The 20,413-nt window shown below is 47.8% G+C and overlaps 1 protein-coding gene across 8 annotated transcripts in view; it reads left to right on the top strand.

Moving 5' to 3' along the window:
- Window positions 1-20,413, top strand: part of LOC135914434 (adenosylhomocysteinase-like 1) — a 271,601-nt gene that overhangs the window by 205,692 nt on the left and 45,496 nt on the right. For 2 of the 8 annotated variants that reach the window (XM_065447284.2, XM_065447282.2), the window contains exon 2: window positions 19,594-19,705. The exons of 5 other annotated variants lie outside the window; for them this stretch is intronic. In XM_065447284.2, coding sequence (XP_065303356.2) covers window positions 19,594-19,705 — 112 coding nt within the window. Of the gene's footprint in view, window positions 1-19,411; window positions 19,706-20,413 lie in introns of those variants that run through there. One more of the 8 variants, XM_065447288.2, reaches the window with a different exon arrangement.

Raw genomic sequence — 20,413 nt, 5'->3', positions numbered from 1 at the left:
CCATCGGGAATCCCGCAGGGTGGTAACCCAACTCTTCGAGGATGTGTTTACCTGCCGCTGTGGTGCTCAGGCGAGTGAGTTGCGCACGTTCTTGGGCCTCGGCAATCTCCTCGGCAGTGTTATGCACCCCCAGCTTGAGGAGATCCTCGGTATGGGTCCTGATGGGTAGCCCGAGAGCCCTCTTGACCACTTTGCGGATGAGAGCGTTGAGCTTATCTCGCTCCGCTCTGAGCCAGTTGTGCATAGAAATTGTGTACGTAAAGTGACATAGCACGAAGGCATTGATAAGCCTGAGGAGATTGTTTTCCTTCATTCCTCGGTGCCGGTTTGCTATTCTGCGAACGAGGCGGAAAGCGTTGTCCGTCTTTGCGATGATCTTCCGGAGAGCCGTTCCGTTCCCGCCGTTGAATTCGACAAACATGCCGAGGACCCGAATAACGTCGACCATGGGTATCACCCCCCCGTCACAAGTACGAAGACTGATGTTGCTTTCGGAAACTGGCTTCCAATCTTTGGGTCTGCCTCCCTTCTCTTTTCTGTAAAGCAGAAGCTCCGACTTGGCGGGTGAGCATCGAAGACCGGTGGGGCGGAGATACTCCTCGATCACATCGATCGCCTCCTGCATGGATTCTTCGACTCTGCCCTCGCAGCCGCCGGGGCACCATAAGGTGATGTCGTCGGCGTATATGGTGTGCTTGACGCCCTCTACGCGTGCCAACCTCTCGGAAAGACCAATCATACAGATGTTGAACAGGGTGGGTGAGATGACGGCGCCCTGAGGAGTGCCCCGCCCTCCGAGGGGCACATCGTTGGAGCGGAAGTCCCCAATGCGAAGCTTGGCCTTCCTGTCCGTTAGGAAAGAGCTGACGTAGCTATGGAATCTGTAACCGAGACCCAGGTCTGAAATGGTCTTTACGATGAAGCTGTGGAGCACGTTGTCGAAAGCTTTCTCGAGGTCCAGACCGAGCAAAGCCTTGACGTCTCTGGAACGGCCATCCACAATCTGATGCTTTATTAGCTTCATTGCATCCTGCGTCGAGAGTCCTGCGCGGAAGCCGATCATGTTGTAGGTGTAAACCTCGTTGTCTTCGAGGTACCCGTTGACCCTGTTGAGGACGACGCGCTCCATGACCTTGCCGACGCAGGACTGCATGCCAGCGCGCCAAGGAAACGCCTTAGTACGGCGCGAAGCCTTCCAGCACGCTGCACCGTTCTCCAAATACGTGGAGCACTGCCTGCCGATAGCGGCGCCGCCTGGCGTTCTGCCACGGCGCGCTGTGGTCGCGGCGCCTGCCGAATGGCTTTCCTTTCTCGGTGTTTTCTGTGGGCCTCCTCTTTTCCCCGAGGTCTGTTGAGAGGCCCCTGAAGGGCCATCAGAGGCGGTCATTAGTTGCTTCTTCGGGTCCCATTATGTGCCGCTGCCCCCGTGGCTTTGCCTTCGTTGAAACGGCTCCTGGTGTTTCTGGCCTTCGTGTTCCTCTCTCTCTCTCTCTCTTTTTGTGGAGTGAGCAAGAATAAAATCAGAAGGAAACGGCGAAAGAGGTAGAAATGTAAAGTAAGCATTTCTGCCGTTTTCATTCAGCAGTGTATTATAGCATCGCGGTTACGTTGCATTCAGGCGCTGTTGTACTTGTCGGCGTTATGCTTATTCAGGTGGACGGAGGATGTGGCAGTAAGAGATAGTAGAAAAAACTAAAATCAATAGCTGGCGAGTTCGTGCACGCTAAAAATTAAGGAAGGGGATAGCCTGCTCTGGAAGTACACGTCTTGAAAGCATCCGTATACAAAATATGAAAGGTGAACAAGTGAAAAAAAAATATTGTAAACTGTAAATGCGAGTGGGATGTGTGAGGGTCCTCCGTTCGTCTTCTCGATTTTTTATGTTTAGTTATTGTGGATATATATTTTGCTGCTAGTATGGTTTCTATGGTTTAGTTAAATGGGATAATGTCGACTCTGGCTTCTGTTCTAGTTAATTGGCCCAATTATGTGTTCTTCTGAATCAGTTTAATAGTAAAGCACCATGTCGAGTCGCCCTCATCTGTGTCCCGTCGCGCTGCACCAGTCACGCAAGGTTGTCGGAATAAATATAGCTATCTAAATAATTATAAATGACTGTGTAATCATTCATGCCTGGTGAACTCGTTGACGCTGACTAAAATTGTAGCTGCACAAATTACCGTCTTTAATTGCAAAGTAATATGTAATTTAACCGGCAACAAGTGTCGAATAGCAAACTGTAGAAGTGGGAAAAACAAAATAACGTATTCGCTATAGAATTCGCTATAGAAGTGAGGTCTGGGTATCTCTGCTTATTTCATCTGTTCGAATACGTATTTTACGCATCTTTTAAATTCGGATTCTATACATAAATTAAGCGCGTATTCCAGACATCCTTTGCACACGTATTCTGGGTATCACAGTTTATTGCTAGTCATTCTCACTGCAACGAAATCTGCTCTCTCGGTCTTGCTGTTCGCTTGCACTTGTTTCGGATCGGGAATCTTTTCGGCGCGGTGCGGTCTTTTATTACACTCCTTCGCCTCCTGAAGACAGTAAACGAACGCTCCGGAACGCTTGGATCGCGGACGCGGTATTTTCCTTGCTTCTTCTCGAGTTGGTCACACATGCCGCGAAATACGGCGAAGGCAAAAGTATCAGTTTATAGCGTCTCCTGTCTCCTTCTCAAATAGCCGGTCCCACACCGAAGATATTTGGACCGTGTGTTCTGCTGTTCGATTTCTTTTTTGTTGTAAGTACTGTGGAATTCGCCGCCAAAAGCGCTTTACGGTCGCGCTAGCAGACTAGCTTCTGCGACGTTTTTTTTTTTTTTTTGGAAACACCGTATGAGAAAGGCCAGTATCCATCGTTCTTGTTCTTGCTGGAAAGGCACAAGTGCGATTGAACATACGAGAGAGAGAGAGAGAGAGAGAGAGAGAGAGAGAGAGAGAGAGAGAGAGAGATGGAGAGAGATGCATGCACGTGCGAGAAAGTTTAAGCCCAAGTGCGTTCTTTCGGTAAGAGCAACGGCGGGCACAAGGTGCTCCAGACTGTTTGAGGATGTGGGTGGCGTCATCTGTTTCATGCTGCGCAAAGTAATGGCTTTATACTGCCGTGCCTAGGAATAACTGTGCAGTCCCCTTAGAAAGTGAATTATCGTGTTGACCTTTCGACAAGTCTGTTTATTTTTTCCCCGCTGTTTCTTACTGCCGAAATTTCACACTTCTTGAAACTCGCAATTAGCTTATATAGTTGCTAAGCAACACTGTAGTGAACAGTCAGGGATACTATCTTGAACATCTGGGCAGCATGTTGTTCCTGTACACGCAGCAAGGAACCCACAATGTGTCTCGAAAGAATGCCTGCACGTTCCCCTAATTTTTCGGCAACCTCGCCACAGGGGTAGGTGGCGTGATGAAGATATGAAAAATGTGCATGCCTATATAGTATGAAGTCGTCTGACGCAAAGCAGTGCTGAAAGGATTCTTTGTAGTGCAGTGAACAAAAAGATGAGGGTCATTGTCACGGTGATTACTATGTATGTAACGTATTCCACGACCTCGTGCTTAGCACGCGCAGCACCATAGCCGCTAAGCCACCGCAGCGGGTCTACATATACACTCTATCCAATTCTTTCTTTATCGGCGAAGTCAAACAATGCGGATGACGACGTTCAGCATACTCAGCAACAACAACCAAAAAAAAAAAAGTGTAACAGTGAAAACGGGATTGCCGCTGGTCGCGGCATCTTTGCGCTCAAAGGAACACACGTCGCCAGTTTTGTTTCCGCACGGCAACGGTTTTCTTCTTTTCTCCGTATTTTTCTTTCTCTCACCCCACTTCTTCATCTCCCCTTTACAGCCTCTACATTGAGTAGCGATAAAGCTGGAGACAGGTGAACAACATGATCTCTCGGTGGCATATTTCGGACAAAATCTTGGGCTTGGCTAGATGCAGTTGCGCTTTTGTTTCTGGTTATCTTTAGCTTGTGTCACGTGAGGAGTTCGCTAGCGAACAAAAGGCTTTTGCAAAAGAAAAAAAAATATTTGACACGCAGATACAGAAACAGTCGATATCGAGATTGAATACGTATGCTTGCGTGTGTAAGGCGAGGAGCATTGACCAATCCACTTTGCGTTCAGGTTTACCTATGTGGACACTCGACCAAGGTATCGAATTCATGTTTGTGAACGGCGATGTTGAACGCAGAGCGTCAGGCTGGAAGCGAGCCGAGAAAGCTTGGGTCCCAGAATGTAAAAGTTAAAGAAACGTGGCGCAAAACTTGTGAAAAGTGAAGAAAGAAAGAAAGAAAGAAAGAAAGAAAGAAAGAAAGAAAGAAAGAAAGAAAGAAAGAAAGAAAGAAAGAAAGAAACTTGGAATTCGCGAAGGCGTCCCGAGTGCCCCCTCGCTAGACGAAGCGACAAAAATGTCTGAGCTGGAGGCTTCGACCGAAGCCCTTCTCCAATAACGAAGGAAAGAGTAAGAAAGAAAGAATGTACTGTGCAACGTTTGCGAAAACGCGAGGTGCGCCCGCCTTGAAAGGCAAATGCGAAAGCGAGCGCGTTTTGGTTCGGGCCGAAAGAAGACGGCGGATATTCGCGAACCCCTATAGCGGCTTGTGTGGCTTGTGTGGCAGCAGTCTTTTATGGCGCTTCCCTCCGCGAGGGCTATAGAAGAAGAGCGGACGCTGGGAAAACATAAAACCGAAAGAGTGCGACAGAAGAGTGCGCCAAAAGTATACGCAGTCGGACGGCAAACCGCGTGCGTCCGAATTCGGTGCGTAGCCACGCCGCAACTGGGAACCGCGTCGTGTGTGTGTGCGGCCGGATCCCTTGAAAGGCTTCTTCGCCTCGGGACGCGACCGCCAATATGAGGCTTGTGCTGACTCGGCCGAGCGTGGCTTTGCTGATTATACAAAGTGGAAGGGGAATGAATTCGTTTCGGGGGGTGCATAGACATCGCACGCTTATTTGGAAGCGCATTCATAACGCAGAACTGGGCAGTGTTATCAGTATTTTCTTTCTTTCTTTTTGTGTTCTTACTTTCCTCTTTCTTTTGTTTCCTTGTATCTCCCATAGCGCGTGTACAGCGGCTGTTTGCGGACGCGCACTTTCCTGTCGCACCTGGTTGTAGCATTTTCTGTTTTGGTCTCCCCAATTAACTTTTCTCTTCCTCTTAGCTGTTTGTTCGCTTGTACATTCGTACTTCGTTATAACGGCGTCGCATCCGACGCGAAAGTATCTTTTTTATGTCCGATATTCGTTATGAGCATGCGCATTGATGTCGGTAGGGAAAAATGCGCAAATTTTATTTGCTTTGTTTTATCCGCTATTATAGGAGTGTTCGTTATATCGATGTTTCAATGTATAGTGTTTTGATATCCGCCGCCCTGGCTCAGTGGCAGGCAACGTTGTCTACTGTTCAGTTAAGGTCGTCAGTGTAATTCCAGGTGGTGTCGGCAACACACCGAAAGGTGCGGACGGCAGGGATAGAGATAGAACTTTTTTGCATTTTTATATATCATCATCAAAATGTACATTATGTCCACAGCAGGACGAATATAATGTCCACAGCAGGACGAAGGCCCCTCGCATCGATATCCAATTACCCCTGTCTCGAGCCAGCTTATAGCCCATTTTGTGCCTGCGAATTTACTCATTTCATCAGAACCATTTAATTCTCTGACGTTCTCGGCTACGCTTGAATTCCCTTGTCACCCCTTCGGTGTCTCTGTAGCACTCTACTGGCTACGTGCCCCAACGCATAACATGGCCTAACCATTTTGACCTTTCTCTCGAATGTCAACCGCAATATATTCTACGCGCTTGGCCGATAGCGTTGTCAATATTGTTGGGGGGACATTACAGAACCCCAGCTTGGTTAATTAGAGTGGCAGCGTGCATGAGATGTACGCGGCTTCTCCACAGCCTTTAGGTGTTGCTCCGAGACACATTCTGTGAAAGGTTAAAGTTGGTAATTAAGACTGCACGGTGCGGCGTAGGGCAGAAAACACAGGACGTAAATACGGACGCGTCCGTTTGTTGTACCCTTCTTATCACGTCATTCCGTGTTTGTTTTCGGCGTCGATTCGCTTCTTGCGTTAAGCTGCATCGTTGCAACGCGACAGCGTGTGCAAACAAAACAACGTTGCGGACAAACGAAGCACGAAGCAGATACCCGATCGGAACAGGGATATGTCTAGGTCCTCGTGCAGTCTCCTCCGCGATCCTTTTCAAGCCCAGTGAAGTCGAGGCGCAATGGCTCGCTTATTGAGGAGCGTACAACGGCGCGACGCGTCTCCCTAAGGAGCCAAGCGATCGAGCACCGGGTCCGTGTTATAAGCCTCCTTCTCCGCCGGCTTCTCCCCGGCCCTCTTTGCAGTTGACAGGGATTGAGGAGAGGACGAGAGAGAGAGCGCGTGAGGGCAGCGCAGCTCCCTATTCTGACTTAACCGGTGCAGCGTTTGGGATAGAGCCCTCTATTCTTGGGAAGACTTCTGAGGCAAGAAATGTTCCCAAAGAAAGAGAGAAAAAAAAAAGTCACACATGACGGGTTTCAGAAATTGCGCAAGCCTACACATGTCGCTTTTGGCATGTTGGTGGGACATTTGAAGTATATACAGTACGGCCCATTCTTATAGGGCGGTTTAACAGCAGCGCCCAGGTTTATCGGACAAGGAGGTTTAGTATGAAGCTCGAGGCAAACATTTGCGCACATGTGTGTATGTTTTTTTGCCCTTCGTATAACAGTATAGCGCAGCAAGCAGAACGATGCCATGCCAACTAGCTCCAGTAGAAGCGTCATTAAACATATGTACACACGTGAGCGTCCCGCGTGACTCCATACCGCTCCTCAGCTGCAATCAAGCTTGAACTGAATGTTTCCCGCACTAGGGGTCTGCACTGTACGCGGGAAAGAGCGAGCACACGTACACGACGTAGGCCGGGACTAGACGTGTCACTGCGTATCACCCCGTCCTTAAGACGATACGGCGCTGTCTCGTCTTGCCTCCGCTCTCGTCTGCTAGCACTGCATGCATTCTCAGGAATAAACTTCTACGATAGGAAATAAACAGATAAGGTTTATTTATCACAACCGGGGCGTAACGTAGAATCATTTCAGTACATTCGTCGGCCGAACGCACCAACGTGGGTGTTCCAACCCGGCCGTGGTTGTATACCACTTTGATTTCAGCCTACAGTCACAGCAAGCTCGGCTGGATTTCTGTGATTTTGAAACCTTTTGTTCGCGACTGCGCTTGCGTTTCGGAACTTTATTACCATAACTGCTCTGTACTTCTAGGGGTACTGGGATAATTACTGTTTTCGTTTTCTTAAGATGCGTACGACAGTACTTTCCAGCTCGGCTCGCGATTAGTTGTGCCCTGCAGCTGTCGCCTTATCAGCGCTGCACCGCATTAGTGACGGCTAGCGTACGTGTCCGGACCGATCGAAGGTGGAGACTGAGCATGCAACGCTGGAGAGAGAGAGAGAGAGAGAGAGAGAGAGAGAGAGAGAGAGAGAGTGTCGGTGATGAATAGCCTAGCGTGGAATTCCCTCTCGGAAGCAGCGGGCCAGGCAATGGGCCCGACACCTCCTCTTGTCTTCGGAGGAGAATTGATGAGGCGTCGTATAGTGAGCCTTCTTTTTCCCCGCTCTATTACAAACTATTCAGGCCTGCCTCTTTTTCACTATCTCACTCGCATGTCACCGTCATCGCCAACCTTCCTCTATATACCCCTTCTTCCACGACACGGTGGCGAAAAAGAAAAAAAATTAAGGAAAACAAACTGCGAGTCAGCAGCAGTAAGGTTTAGCATGCCGTATTAACTTTCTATACCGTTATACGGCTTATATCGTGTCCGCCACCTGCTAGCTAATCCGCTGCGCTTATGCACGAGGTGCAGCTCAGTTGTAGTGCGTGCTCAGCTGGCATGTCGAGGACTGTTTGTCTTTGAAGTTGTCTTTGCTAAAGCTACGTAGTGCGGCTGCAAACAAATTGATCGAGGGCAAGTCGAGGTCCCTGTCCTCGACCAATTTCGAATAATAATAATTATTATTATTATTCGAAGACATGTATGTGCAATCGACAGAGGGAAAAATAGAAGGGAAGGGAACCTCTGGGAGGAGGAGAGACGTCGCAGACGATCAGTAAACTAAGAAGAAAATTTGAAGGAATTCGTAGAGAACCATGCGGAGGTAAATGCTCGTGAAGTTCGGGCCGTTGGAGTGGAGGGAGTCGTATCTCTGCTGCAGCAGCAGCAGCAGCGACTGACGCCAAGGCTACTTGGGAACAGTTGCAGGAACTCAACCAGTGTCTGTTTACGTTTGGTGTGCCGGCCCGGTCTGCAGTTTAGAAATAGCCAGCGACGAGATTTCGCCCGTCTCTCTGTTTACCCATGCAGCCCCGCTATTTGTTCAAACATTGTTGTGGTAGAAGCGTATGCAGAGAAGGCGCGCTTCTTTCTTGCGTCTCTCGTCGAGGGTTTTGGTACGTAGGCGCGGCTGCACTGGAGCGAAAGTGAAATACGCTTCGAAACTGAAGGAGTCGTGGTCTGGAGCGTTGCGGGAAGCCGGTAGTAAGGGCACAATCGATAAATAATAATATGCATGTAATCTTGAAGCATACTGCAACTTTAGATATTTGCTTTTTATGAGATAACAAAAGTGACGCCGAGCAATACAGGGCTCTGCTGGTACTGATGCAACCGCGAACGCATTGTGCGAGATGTAATAACTGTGTTTTCAGAACATGCAGAAGTCGAAAAGAGTAGCGAGGTGTGGCGGGCGCCGCGAAGCAGGAGCCAGAATCTGTAAAACGTTTAAGTAATAATAAATAAGGAAAAGATAACGTATGAAAAATGACTTCGTATCCGGATTGCGCGAAATCGAAGCGAGCAGAACGACCGCTAGAAGTGGAGAGAGAATAAGATTGATTTCGGGAAAAAGAAGAGAGAGAGAGAGAGAGAGAGAGAGAGAGAGAGAGAGAAGGGAAGACGGAAGGGGAAAAGAAAAGAAGTCGTGACCCCGCACCGTTACAAGTTATCAGAGACAGGAACGCACAAAACGAGGAAGTACGAGTGCCACGGTTTGCTTCTCTTTTTACCGAGTGCGTCGCTTTAATATATATATATATATATATATATATATATATATATATATATATATATATATATATATATATATATATATATATATCGTGTGTCGTGACCCCGCACCGTTACAAGTTATCAGAGACAGGAACGCACAAAACGAGGAAGTACGAGTGCCACGGTTTCCTTCTCTTTTTACCGAGTGCGTCGCTTTAATATATATATATATATATATATATATATATATATATATATATATATATATATATATATATATATATACATATTTTTGCTGGATCGGTGCTTGAGTGACTCAATGTCGTGACGTCGTATAGGCCGATTTGATTTACGACACGAGTAAGCCCACTGTTTCCAACCGCCCCTCTGTTCTCCACCGTTTTCGCTATAGGTCGTCGAAAGCGTGACAAAGAAAGGGTTCGTTTCGTCCGCGCTCTTATACAAGAGGGCCGCTGTTCCTTTTGAATGCGGCCACGCGAACGGCCGGCTCGGACAGTCGAATCTTTCATTTCCACTATGTCGAGAAGAAAACGACGCACCAGGAGAAGAAAGAAGTTATAGAGAAGTAAGATCTGACTAATGCAACTCTCTAACCCCCTTCCCTCCCAACCCTTCTCGCTTTCTGAAACTTGATGTATTGGCTTATAGCACCGGACACTGTATCCTCATTTCGATTCAGTGTCAGGCGCGCTTGCAACGGCTCTGTGTATTTCTTGTCCCGTTAGAGAAAAAGAAGTTAAAATCGTCGTCAACGTTGAGACGGAGTGTTTGTAAATTCTGCACCGGATATTGATTTCACTCGAGCGGAAAAAAATGTGTTAGGTTGTGCTGGAGCAGTGCTTCTTAGTTTTGTTTTGTTTTTCGCGTAGGTGTATCGGCGAAAGCGTCGTGATCAGAAATCGAAGCTGCCGCACTTACCCACCTTTGTTATTCTTGCCACGGACCTACGTGAACCGGACGATTCGTCTTAGAAAATAACGCGCCGTCGCCTTTGTTTGGTCGTCAGAAAAGAGTGAAAGGGCTCGTGCACTTTTTCTTGCGGTCTGTGTAATGTGTATAGACGGTTTCACTCGCGCGATAACAGCAGCGAGAGTGCGGCCCCAAGAAACTTCCGGTCGCGGGCCTTACCGGTCTACTGCGCAGGAACACAAAGCGCTTTTATCAGTTGTTTCGGTGTGCGGAAAGTCTATTCTTAAGTTTTGAGATAAGATACATGCGCATTACGCCTCAAGACTAATACATAAAATTTTCGTGGAACCTACGGCAACATTCACTTGTGAAATTGTCGTTATGTACAGAGGAAAAGTGTTCAAAATTTACGCGCTTGGATTTTAACGCACTCCTGCTACTCGATATCGCAGCCAATGCCTTTCTTGCTCGCTAAATTTTGTGGGTTACGTCAATGAGCAAAACCGGAAGCCGTCCAGGGTCTGTGTTTGTAAACAATGAAAGGGTCTATAGAAAGTTATGTGTAAATCGTGCGTAGAACAAGCTTTAAGAAATTTTTTCATGTTTTCTACAATCCGTTGACGGCCTTTGCGATTCAAGCTCACGTAAACCCGCCACTGGTCTGTAGACGGTGTCGCTATTGGTGACTATGACTGTCGTACCATCGATGGACGGTTTATGAACTTATGAATTGAGTCGTCTACAAAGACGTAATTACTCTGTGCTCAGACTTTCAACGTGTTGAACATTGCACGAGGCCGCCAAAGAAATTGACAGACATTGCGAAAGGTCGACTGCCACGAATATATATATATATATATATATATATATATATATATATATATATATATATAATGTTTTGAGCTAATCGATTTTATGCACGCCCGGGAAGCTTGGATCGTTGTCGGCTGGTTAGCTGAACCGTTCTTTTTTTTTTTTTCAGCGCTCTTCTAATTTCCTAATTGTAACTATAGCAGCTCCGGACGCATTGTAATCTTGCTTGCCGTAAAGCAATAGTAATGAGTGAAAGCTCCTTCCAGAGATATCAACTGCGTACAGAGACCCTTCACAACCTGCTGCAGGCAGTGCACATAGACTGCTTAGCGCTGTGGTGTGATCCAGCGATATATATATATATATATATATATATATATATATATATATATATATATATATATATATATATATATATATATATATATTTCATTCACCAGCGCGGTGGGCAAATTCTGCCGTGGTGACGCATTTGCGTTGTTGGCTCTCGCCGTGGCACTGCTGCCTTTTACCCGCTTGAAGGGGAAGCAGGGTCAACCGCACTTGAACCCCGTTGCTTCGGTATTTGACCCAAGTTCACGCCGTCCCGTTCGAGATTTCTCTGGCTCGGCTTGGCTTAACTCCGCCGACCTTCGAAGCACATATTTCCGAGGTCCGCGCTATCTGACGCAAGTGCTCGCTAAGTCTAAATAAACAAACGCCAGTCTCTCCCCGCTTCCCTCCTTCAATTTTTCTTATTTATATATTTATTTAGTGATTGATTCATTTATGTTATTATTTTTTGTTCAATTTGTTTGTTTCTTTTAGAAGTGAACTTGCCTCTTAGTGGTAAGCGCTGGCGTTGCCGATTGCCGCGTCTTTCACGTGATTTCCTTCCCCCTCCGTGCGTTGTAGGGTCACGTGATCGCGCATGGCGCACTGCCAGGCCGAGGCGCATGTGGGGAAAGGGGGAGGGTATAACGGCAAAGGGGTGGGGCGTAAGTCGTTTGGAAATGCGTCGCTTGCATTCGCGACGCGAATGACTAGCGCGGACCCGACCTCGTGGCATAATCGCGGCAGAAATTACTGCGCAGTGTGCGCACTTCGTCGTTATAATCCAAAACCTTGATCGGGGCCGCAAGCGTGTATATAAATATATATATATATATATATAGGTGCCAAATGTCGCGGTTGGTTTGTTCGCTAGCTTTCTCGTCGCTCACGCCGCTCTTCGCGTTTGTTTCTTGCCGCGAGTGCGTGAAGAAGCCTTGTGAACTGCAGCTTGACATTGGCGGGCAGCAGCATCTCTTGTTTCTTTCTTTTCTTTTATTTCGAGGCCCTGCGACAAAAAGACACCGATATGATAGAAACGAAGTACGCACAGAACTTGCGACATACTTTGTCTCCGTCTTTACGTACGTACCTTCTACATACATACATACATACATACATACATACATACATACATACATACATACATACATACATACATACATACATACATACATACATACATACATACATACATACATACATTTTCTTTTATCTGTTTGTCTGTCGAGTACTCTTATTGTAAACGATTTCTCGAAAGGCATCTCAGGGATATGGGAAATGTCAAGTGGCACATTTCTGACGACGTAAGTGTGCAAGTACGGAATTAGAAAAAATATCCACTTCTTGCGGTTGTCATTCGAATCCTAATCGCAAACGTGCAAATAATAATAATAATAATAATAATAATAATAATAATAATAATAATAATAATAATAATAATAATAATAATAATAATAATAACAACAATAATAATAACAATAAGTCGTTAGTAGCCAATTTGCGCTTTTGAAGGAGCCTCTCGTTCGCGCCTGCACGGAATTGCGTGCCGTTACGCACACAATTGGTTCTTTTTTTTTTTTTTTTTCGTCGTCGTCGATCGTCTCGAACCGAGTTGCGAAGTCCGCCCACTTCGTATCCGGTCCGGAGGGAGCTCTTATCCTTATGGTGCTAAGTTGCTGGCGCGGAGTTGTCATTTATTTCACAGTCTTTTCTTTTTTGTGTACCATCCCCCCGTTTCCCCTTGCCGCTAAAGCAACCTGGTATCTTTTCGACCTGGACAAAAAATAGACTTCTCGCTACGAGATCGTATGAATAATTAAAAAGCGGACCTGCTACCTCTTTCTTTCTCTTATAATTATTCTTAGTATATATTTTATTTTATTATTTATTTATTTATTTATTTATTTATTATTATTTTTTTTTGCTACAAAGTGGCTGCACTCTGTGCGCGAGCACTATTTGGCTTGATGTTCACGGACTTGACCGTGAGCTGTCGCGGACTTTGCGGAAAGCGCTTTACCTCTGTATTCTGTGTCATTGTCAGAACGTCATTTTATTTCCACGTAGCTTTATTTTTTTTTTTTCAAAGCAAATGATTGATTCGAGTGCGGCACGGAAGCGGTTTGATCGCTATAACGTTTCATCTCGCTTCGTGTCATCCCTGCAGTCACTCAGCAGTTTGTCGTGCGAACTTCGCCGCCACGTCTTTTGCCAACATTTCAAATATCCTGTTCTCCTCGTACCGCTATCGATCGAGAATTGTCGTTGCTGTCTCATAGGGCAGGGCAAGTGAGACTAATTGCTTGCGTGAATTTTTCGTAGCCGGCGGCTGTGTCGCTGCCCAAGAGCGTTGTCGCTGTGTCCCTGCCCAAGAGCGTTGTGTCCATACTGCTCCGTTCCTGTGATGGAAGCAGGTATACATACCACCTAATATGGACATGTACTGGTTTAAAATCGGAACGCTCGCGTCTCCTACTGCAAGCCGGCCTCCGCTACAGTGTGACAACCAGCTATGACCGCTGGATACATGAGAACAGATTCCACAAAACACTGCTTCAATTCATACACAACACAGGCCTCGCAGCACACATATAATACACATATACCCACCAAGAATTATGCCTTAATGGCAAGTCTTTATCGTAATAAAAAGAAAAAAAGAGCGTTGTGCCATGCGCAATACATTTCAACGCACTGCACTCGTGTCGTGCAAGCAGGTAGTAACGTGTTTAGTGTTATTGTTGTTGTTATTTTTTAGTATTTCGTGGTCTTTTTATACGGGGAAGCAAAATTATTGCGTAATAGGTAAGAACGATAATGCAGTCAACTGACGCAGTAAGAGCGTAATTGGAGATCACTGGAAAAAATATTTGTCCTGCAGTAAACATCCGATAAACACGCCGATTATGAGGTGGAAGTTGTAGCTGCATCGGACGTTCCCTCTTACGATTCTCCGCAGCTTTCTAATTGAAAGTATTCTTCCAAGTTTAAGGCTTGCAAAGTTGATTAGTTAATATTGACTGATCATTCAATTAAACAAAAATGGAAGAGCGGTGTATACTTCATAGAATGCGTGTCTTTTCTTTCTTTCTTTTTTTTTAAGTCGCGTCTTCGTGTAGTGCACCGGCATAGCTTGAAAGCCTTCGCTCAACTTGGCCGATACACCGTGGATGTGTACCGTTAATGTCTCGCACCTAACGGCGCCCTTTCGCCGACGCCCCGCGTCGCAAATGCCACAGCTCCGTCGCAGGCAAAGGTGCCGAGGGTAATTAGGCTCTCGCCTCGACAACGCTCCCCAGGGAAGGTGCGCGTGCCCCATAGAACAACACAGCGCGTGCCGCTTTCGCACGGCACGTCACGGCAAAGGTCGCCGCGGCGGCGGCGACCTTTGCAAGCGTCGTCGTCGGCGCGGCATTGAAAAGGAAGGAAGTAGCGACGCGACCCAGACTATAAAAGCCGCCACTGCGGTCTGAACCCCGGTGAATCTTTGATGAAACCCCGGGCGGGGCCGGCGCGTACTGTGTGGCTCCCCGGGCTCTCGTCGCTCATCTCGGCGGCGGGCGCCCTCCCGAACTGCAGCAGTCCCCACCGGCTTGCAGCTGCCCGGGCCGGCGCTTTTCTTTTTAAAGGTCGCGCGCGCGAGACGGCGCCCCCGCCGGGCCCAGTGCGAGGCGGCGAACGCGATCATGAAGCCGATTCCGTTTCTCGGCCGGTTTGCGGGACCCCCTCCTCCCCTTTGGGGATAGCGCAGTCTCGTGTGTGGCGTTCGTTCCTTCGGGAGCTGCGGGAAAAGTTGGATGTCGCCGCTGAAGATCATCTGGAAGGGTGAGCTGTACACCGATTTGCGTGCGAGGCGGCTCGTTGGCATGGCCTCAAGGGGGGAGGGGGGGGGGTTGTTATGTGGTAGCGGTGGGAGTGGGTGACGCTAATATGCCGTTGCACCTATTTGCGGTGTCAGCCGTTAACAGTTCATCCAGTCTTTGCCGCATCCTGGAATTGCTGGCGCATAGCGTAAATAATACGAGGACACGATAAGAGCATGCACGTGTGCACGTGAGCACCGTACGTGTCTGCGTGGTCCTGTGTTTTTCTCGTACCCTCGCCTCGTACGCGTTACAAATAACATTGCAAGAGGGTGTACAGGCAATGCCGTATTGCAACGCTAGTTTCCTCATCCGTTCATCGGGCTTGCCTATGGAGTTATCGAGGTGACATTTTCCATATAGTGAGTATATAGAACCAGTGCACACACTATAGCGAAACTCTTTATGGCTGCTTTAGAAAAATCGTAAAGCCCGTAATTAACTGCATGGAAAACTAGTGTCGCACTTAAAATGCCTCGCGGTTCTTTCACTTCGCTGTCAGTTGACACCATACTGATGCACGCCAGGTTAGATTCGAACCTGTCAAAATGTTTGCGTCTCGGTTTACCTCCTATGGTGTCGGCTCCTTTCGGTGCATGCACCCCGAAGGTTTGTTGATGCTTCGCGCGGCAGACTTTCAGTTTGTGTTCGTGTTGCGTTACCGGCTTCGAAGGTGCGGGGCAGGCTTTTGCAGTACATGTGCTGTAGATGGTTGTGCAGACACGTTCGATGCTTCGCTACCGTATCAGCTCTGAATCTATGCGCACAACTTAGAAATTGCTCGTACAACAGCCAAAGTTGGCGGAGCCCTCAATCCGAAAATAAAAATTGGGAGGACGCTTAAGCTTCGCCTTTAAGAGTAGAACGCGATAGTATTCAAAGATCCCAGGGTGCATTTCACGCTTACCGGCAACGGCTGCTTATGTAACCGTAACGTTTACCGTGATACGCTGGCGGCGAACGATGTGCACGAAGGCGAGCCTTCTCGTAGAAACGCGGCTTCTTGTGTGGACCGCGATACGGCGGAGGCGAGCGCCATCTGGAGGTGTTGCAAGGAACCGGACGCGCCTCTTTATGGACTTCGAGGTTTGAAATCTCGGAGGCCGTGGCCGCCCTATGAATTTTAGAAACGCTGGAAAATGGGTTTGTGTTTGAGTTTCCGCGTAACAGAGCGATGTTTTCTCGTATATTCGGATTACAATCCGACGCTATCATGTCTGTAGGTTGTGTATAAGTCGTACTCTACGGTTTCTCTGACGTATATTACTTTGAGAAATTCAATTAGTTCAGTAACTTCTTCGTGCTACGTAGCGGGCTTGCGTGGTTAAGTATGCGTGGTTCGGAATGTTTTCTACTGACGCGATGGTCAGCGCTGGACGCGGGACGCCGACGCCGGATTTTGTGCGACACGGGGCCCTTAACGCTGTCGCTTTGAAGGCTTCTGTAGGAGCACGCGTTGAAGAGAGCGCGAGCAACATCGCATTTTAGTCGCGCTACGCTCGTACGCACACACGCTTTTACTCTGTTGGCCAGTCATGGCCGGACCGCACTCCGTCGACGTCTCTCATCGACCGCAAGTGTAGCGACGCAATCGCGTTCCTCGTGTCTGGATGTGACAGCGGAGGATGGGACGGGCGAAAGGGAACGCGGGGAAAGCGTGGCGAACGAGGGCTCGCTCGCTGCGTGTACGAACCGCCGGCTAATGGTCGCGCAGACCCGCGGTCCTGCAGGGCGGGCGCGCGCCGCTGTTCCGACCGCGTAATGGCACGAGCCCGTGATTGCTACATCGCGACTCCGGTCGTTCCGTCTCCGAAAGCCGCGTTTCTGGACCAAGCGCCTTTCTTTTCCCTCCGTGTCCTGCAGCGCGGGATTGCGCGGCCGATTCCCGTTCCCGTTCAGTCGGACGACGTCGTTAGTCTGTATACTGTGCCTCGCAGCGGACGCCGCGGTCGCACTGCGTCTGCGGATAACTGGAGCGCAAAACCTGTACGCGGTGCTGAGCCATGGTTGAAGCGTCGTGGCTCGCAGGCGTTGCCGGAGAACACGGACAGCGGAGGCTGCGAGACGATCCCCATTGCGCATTATCACTCGTCTTTCTCTGTCCGTCTTGTCCCTTGCGTTACCCTGTGCCGTCTGCTAGAAATAACAGGTGCAGGCGTACGTATACTAATGAGCTGCGTTCCTTCGCGACGTATCTGCATGCTCTAGTTTGCGTCGTCTGCTTTCGACCGGGACAGAAGCGGATGGTGCTTCAAGACGTATTACGTGGATTTCGGGCCTCTTTAGTGCAATGATCGTGACATCTCATATAGCTTGGAGTGATGGAGTATGTTCGTGGTTGTTTGTGGATATATCTGCGTATATGCAGAGCTCAGTAAGAACACCCACGATTTACGGCAACTGTAGTCTTCTGTTTACCTCTCTTTTTTTACTCTATTACGTACCGTTGCATATCACGTTTGCGTCAAACTTCGGATGACGTTTCGAATATCGAATCAGCCGGGCATTTATTGCCTTATTATATCGAAGTCTTCTCATTTCAGTTTTCTGATTTGAACTATGCCCTTCAGTCCGTACCCGTGTATATCACACGGCGAGATCGCTGTCGGAGCACTACTTTTTTTTGTGTGTGCGCAGTGATGAATACCCCTGAGTGCAGCTCCTACCATTTAAGGCAATAACTCTCCTTTTCCCTCCTCCATGCACCCTATACTTTCCCCAATGCTGCGTAGCTGCTACGAGACAGCACCCATCTAAGTTTAAGCTTGGGAAACGCATTGCAGGAAAGCCCCCTCACCAGCCTTGTTTCCTCCGAGATTTAAACGGGGCTGTCTTTTCGGTGGTCGCGCGCGCCCTTTTTTGTCGCGAAAGAGAGAAACTCCGTGAGCGGAATTCCGAGGCCCCGTTTGTTCTCCCGCGTCCTTCAATGGCGATCGGCTGCTGTCCGAACCGTTTCTTCCCGGAGCAAATAGCGATGCGACTGATGTGTGTGTATGTGTGTGTGTGTGTGTGTGTGTGTGTGTGTGTGTGTGTGTGTGTGTGTGTGGAATAGTGGTATATATATATATATATATATATATATATATATTCTAGTATCGTCGTTCTCCCTCCCCTTCTGTGCTACGGCGTGCCGCAGTTGTACTACAGTAGCTGTTTTGCGACGGGATCTGCTTCGCGCTGTCGTTTCACATTTGTATGCAACTTTGGCTTTTATCTTCTTGATTCCTTCTGAATTCCTTCGACGTCTTTTCCACTGAACCTGAAAGAAGTCCGGCACTTTTTGGCTTCACTGTCAAGTTTTTTTTTTTTCACGTTCCTAATACGAATTCCTTTCGATCTCATTCTCTTCCTCTTTTTGGCTGTGGTAGTGTCATCATTCCGTATACGCTATTTTGGTGGACCATTCTTCGGAAGAACGGCCCGCTTTTATTTGTTGCGGTCACGTCTTCTGTGCCGAGTATGATCGAGTCCGCGAACACGGTATTGTACACAACGGTGCTCAATGAGCATTGCGACGCGCATTGTCGAGGCACCCTTTGTCCTTTGCGATTTTTTTTGCCGGCTATCGCCATTTATTTTATGGAGACGCGTTTTCGACATTTATCCGCCAATTCGCGCGATGATCGCGCAAGTGCAGTGATCACGACCACTTACATTCAAATGTTGGTTTTTATTTCGATAACATGCGATAGTACAACAAAGAAGAACATAAGAATTTCTATATCGCGCTCATGCCAAGTTAACTCTGAAAGACTGATTATGTAGAGGAAGAGTTGCTACAGTCAAACCTCGTTATAACGAAACGGGATATAACGAAATAATCGATGTAACGACGTAAGTGAAATTGCCCCTGAAATCCCCGTATAATCTAGTAGTGCAGCACATGCAATTATGAATATAACGAAGTTACTTTGGCTTCGAGTTCAACTTTATTGTAACGTGGTTTTGTTTTCTGCAACCCTTTGTAGAAGATGGCACAGCGCAGATGTATCAACGCGGCATCTATACCCCCAGCCCCCCGTTCCTCTCTTTCGTACACGCTTCGCGCTAAGCGCGTTGTGTTTTCGTCACATTCTCTTGTCTCTCGAGTATCCTGTCAGCACCACGATTCAGCTGACTGCTCGATCAAGAGCTACGATGCGCGTATTTTGAGTCGCTGTTTCCGCGAACGTTGCGTATTGCGCGCATCGGCAAAAGTATGCCGAGCTCTAGACCAGTTTGTAGCGTACATACTGACCGATCCCCGCACACGCCGTACATACATGCGCGGGAACTGCGCATAATTACTTGCGCAGTACCTCTTGGAGTTCTGTATTAACGCATCCGTTGATCAGTCCATTTGACGTGCACATATGCACCGCGACGTCATATATGCACCGTGACGTCATTACATATACCGCCGCCGCCGCCACTGCTGCTGCTACAGCTGTTGCTGCCTCCACTGCTGCCGTAAGATGCGTATTCTCGCACTGACGAGTGGTGAAAAACGAATTGCAGTTGAGGGGCGGGTTTGTGCGCGTGTAGACGGGAGAACGTAGCGAGAGTATTATAATGTGACTGAGTGTGTGTGTGTGCGACCGACGCCAGGCCATGCTGGAGTTCCCGGCGTACAAGGACCGTTCCAGGCGGCGAATGTCGCTCCCCGTGGGTCGGTACCTGGACAGCCGCCGCTCCAGCGCCGTCTCCACCTGCTCCTCCTGTGAGTGTGTAATTAATCGGGCTTAGTTTGCTTAGACCGCGCGTGTACGCATAGCCAGGCATTGTTTTGTCCCGTCCCTGTCCTCCTCGCACCCCGCTTTGTCCGCCCTCCTCGTTGGCCTCGACTTTTGAACTTCTAAACATTTTGAAAATTAAACCGCCAATGATGTACTCGTAGAAAAAGAAAAGAGAGAAAAACAATTCCGTTCCGATTTAAGCGATATGTATGGGACAACACATCTGAGTAGTTTAATTATTGTTCTGTTTTATGCTGAAGTTTAGAATGACGCGAATTGACACCTATCCAAATTTCACACTAATTTGTGCGAAATCGTTTTGTCGCCACCGAAAACGAAACTCGCCCGCGAAGTGCTGTCGGTGTCATAAGCTAGCAGATTGTTGCGTCCTAGAATATATCGTGATTGCTGCATGCTGAAAAGTACAACAAAGCTCCGTTCTAGCATACGATTTTGTCCTGCCGCTTGCTTTGATTCGAAGCAACTGGTGTACAAAAACGGGTCCGACACCACGCTTGCGTCATACAGAACTCTAATTTTATTTATTAATTTATTTACTTATTTATTTGTTTAGTTAATTGTATTTATTTATTTAGTTAGTTAGTTGATGATAGAAAACGTTGGGAACTTTCCTTGGTAAGCTTTTTAGAACATTTGATTGTAACATGAATGGACACAAACGACACGAGAAG

This window comes from Dermacentor albipictus, chromosome 6, assembly GCF_038994185.2.
Source record: "Dermacentor albipictus isolate Rhodes 1998 colony chromosome 6, USDA_Dalb.pri_finalv2, whole genome shotgun sequence".
Classification (NCBI taxonomy): Eukaryota; Metazoa; Arthropoda; class Arachnida; order Ixodida; family Ixodidae; genus Dermacentor; species Dermacentor albipictus.
This window is presented reverse-complemented; position numbering and strand designations above follow the sequence as displayed.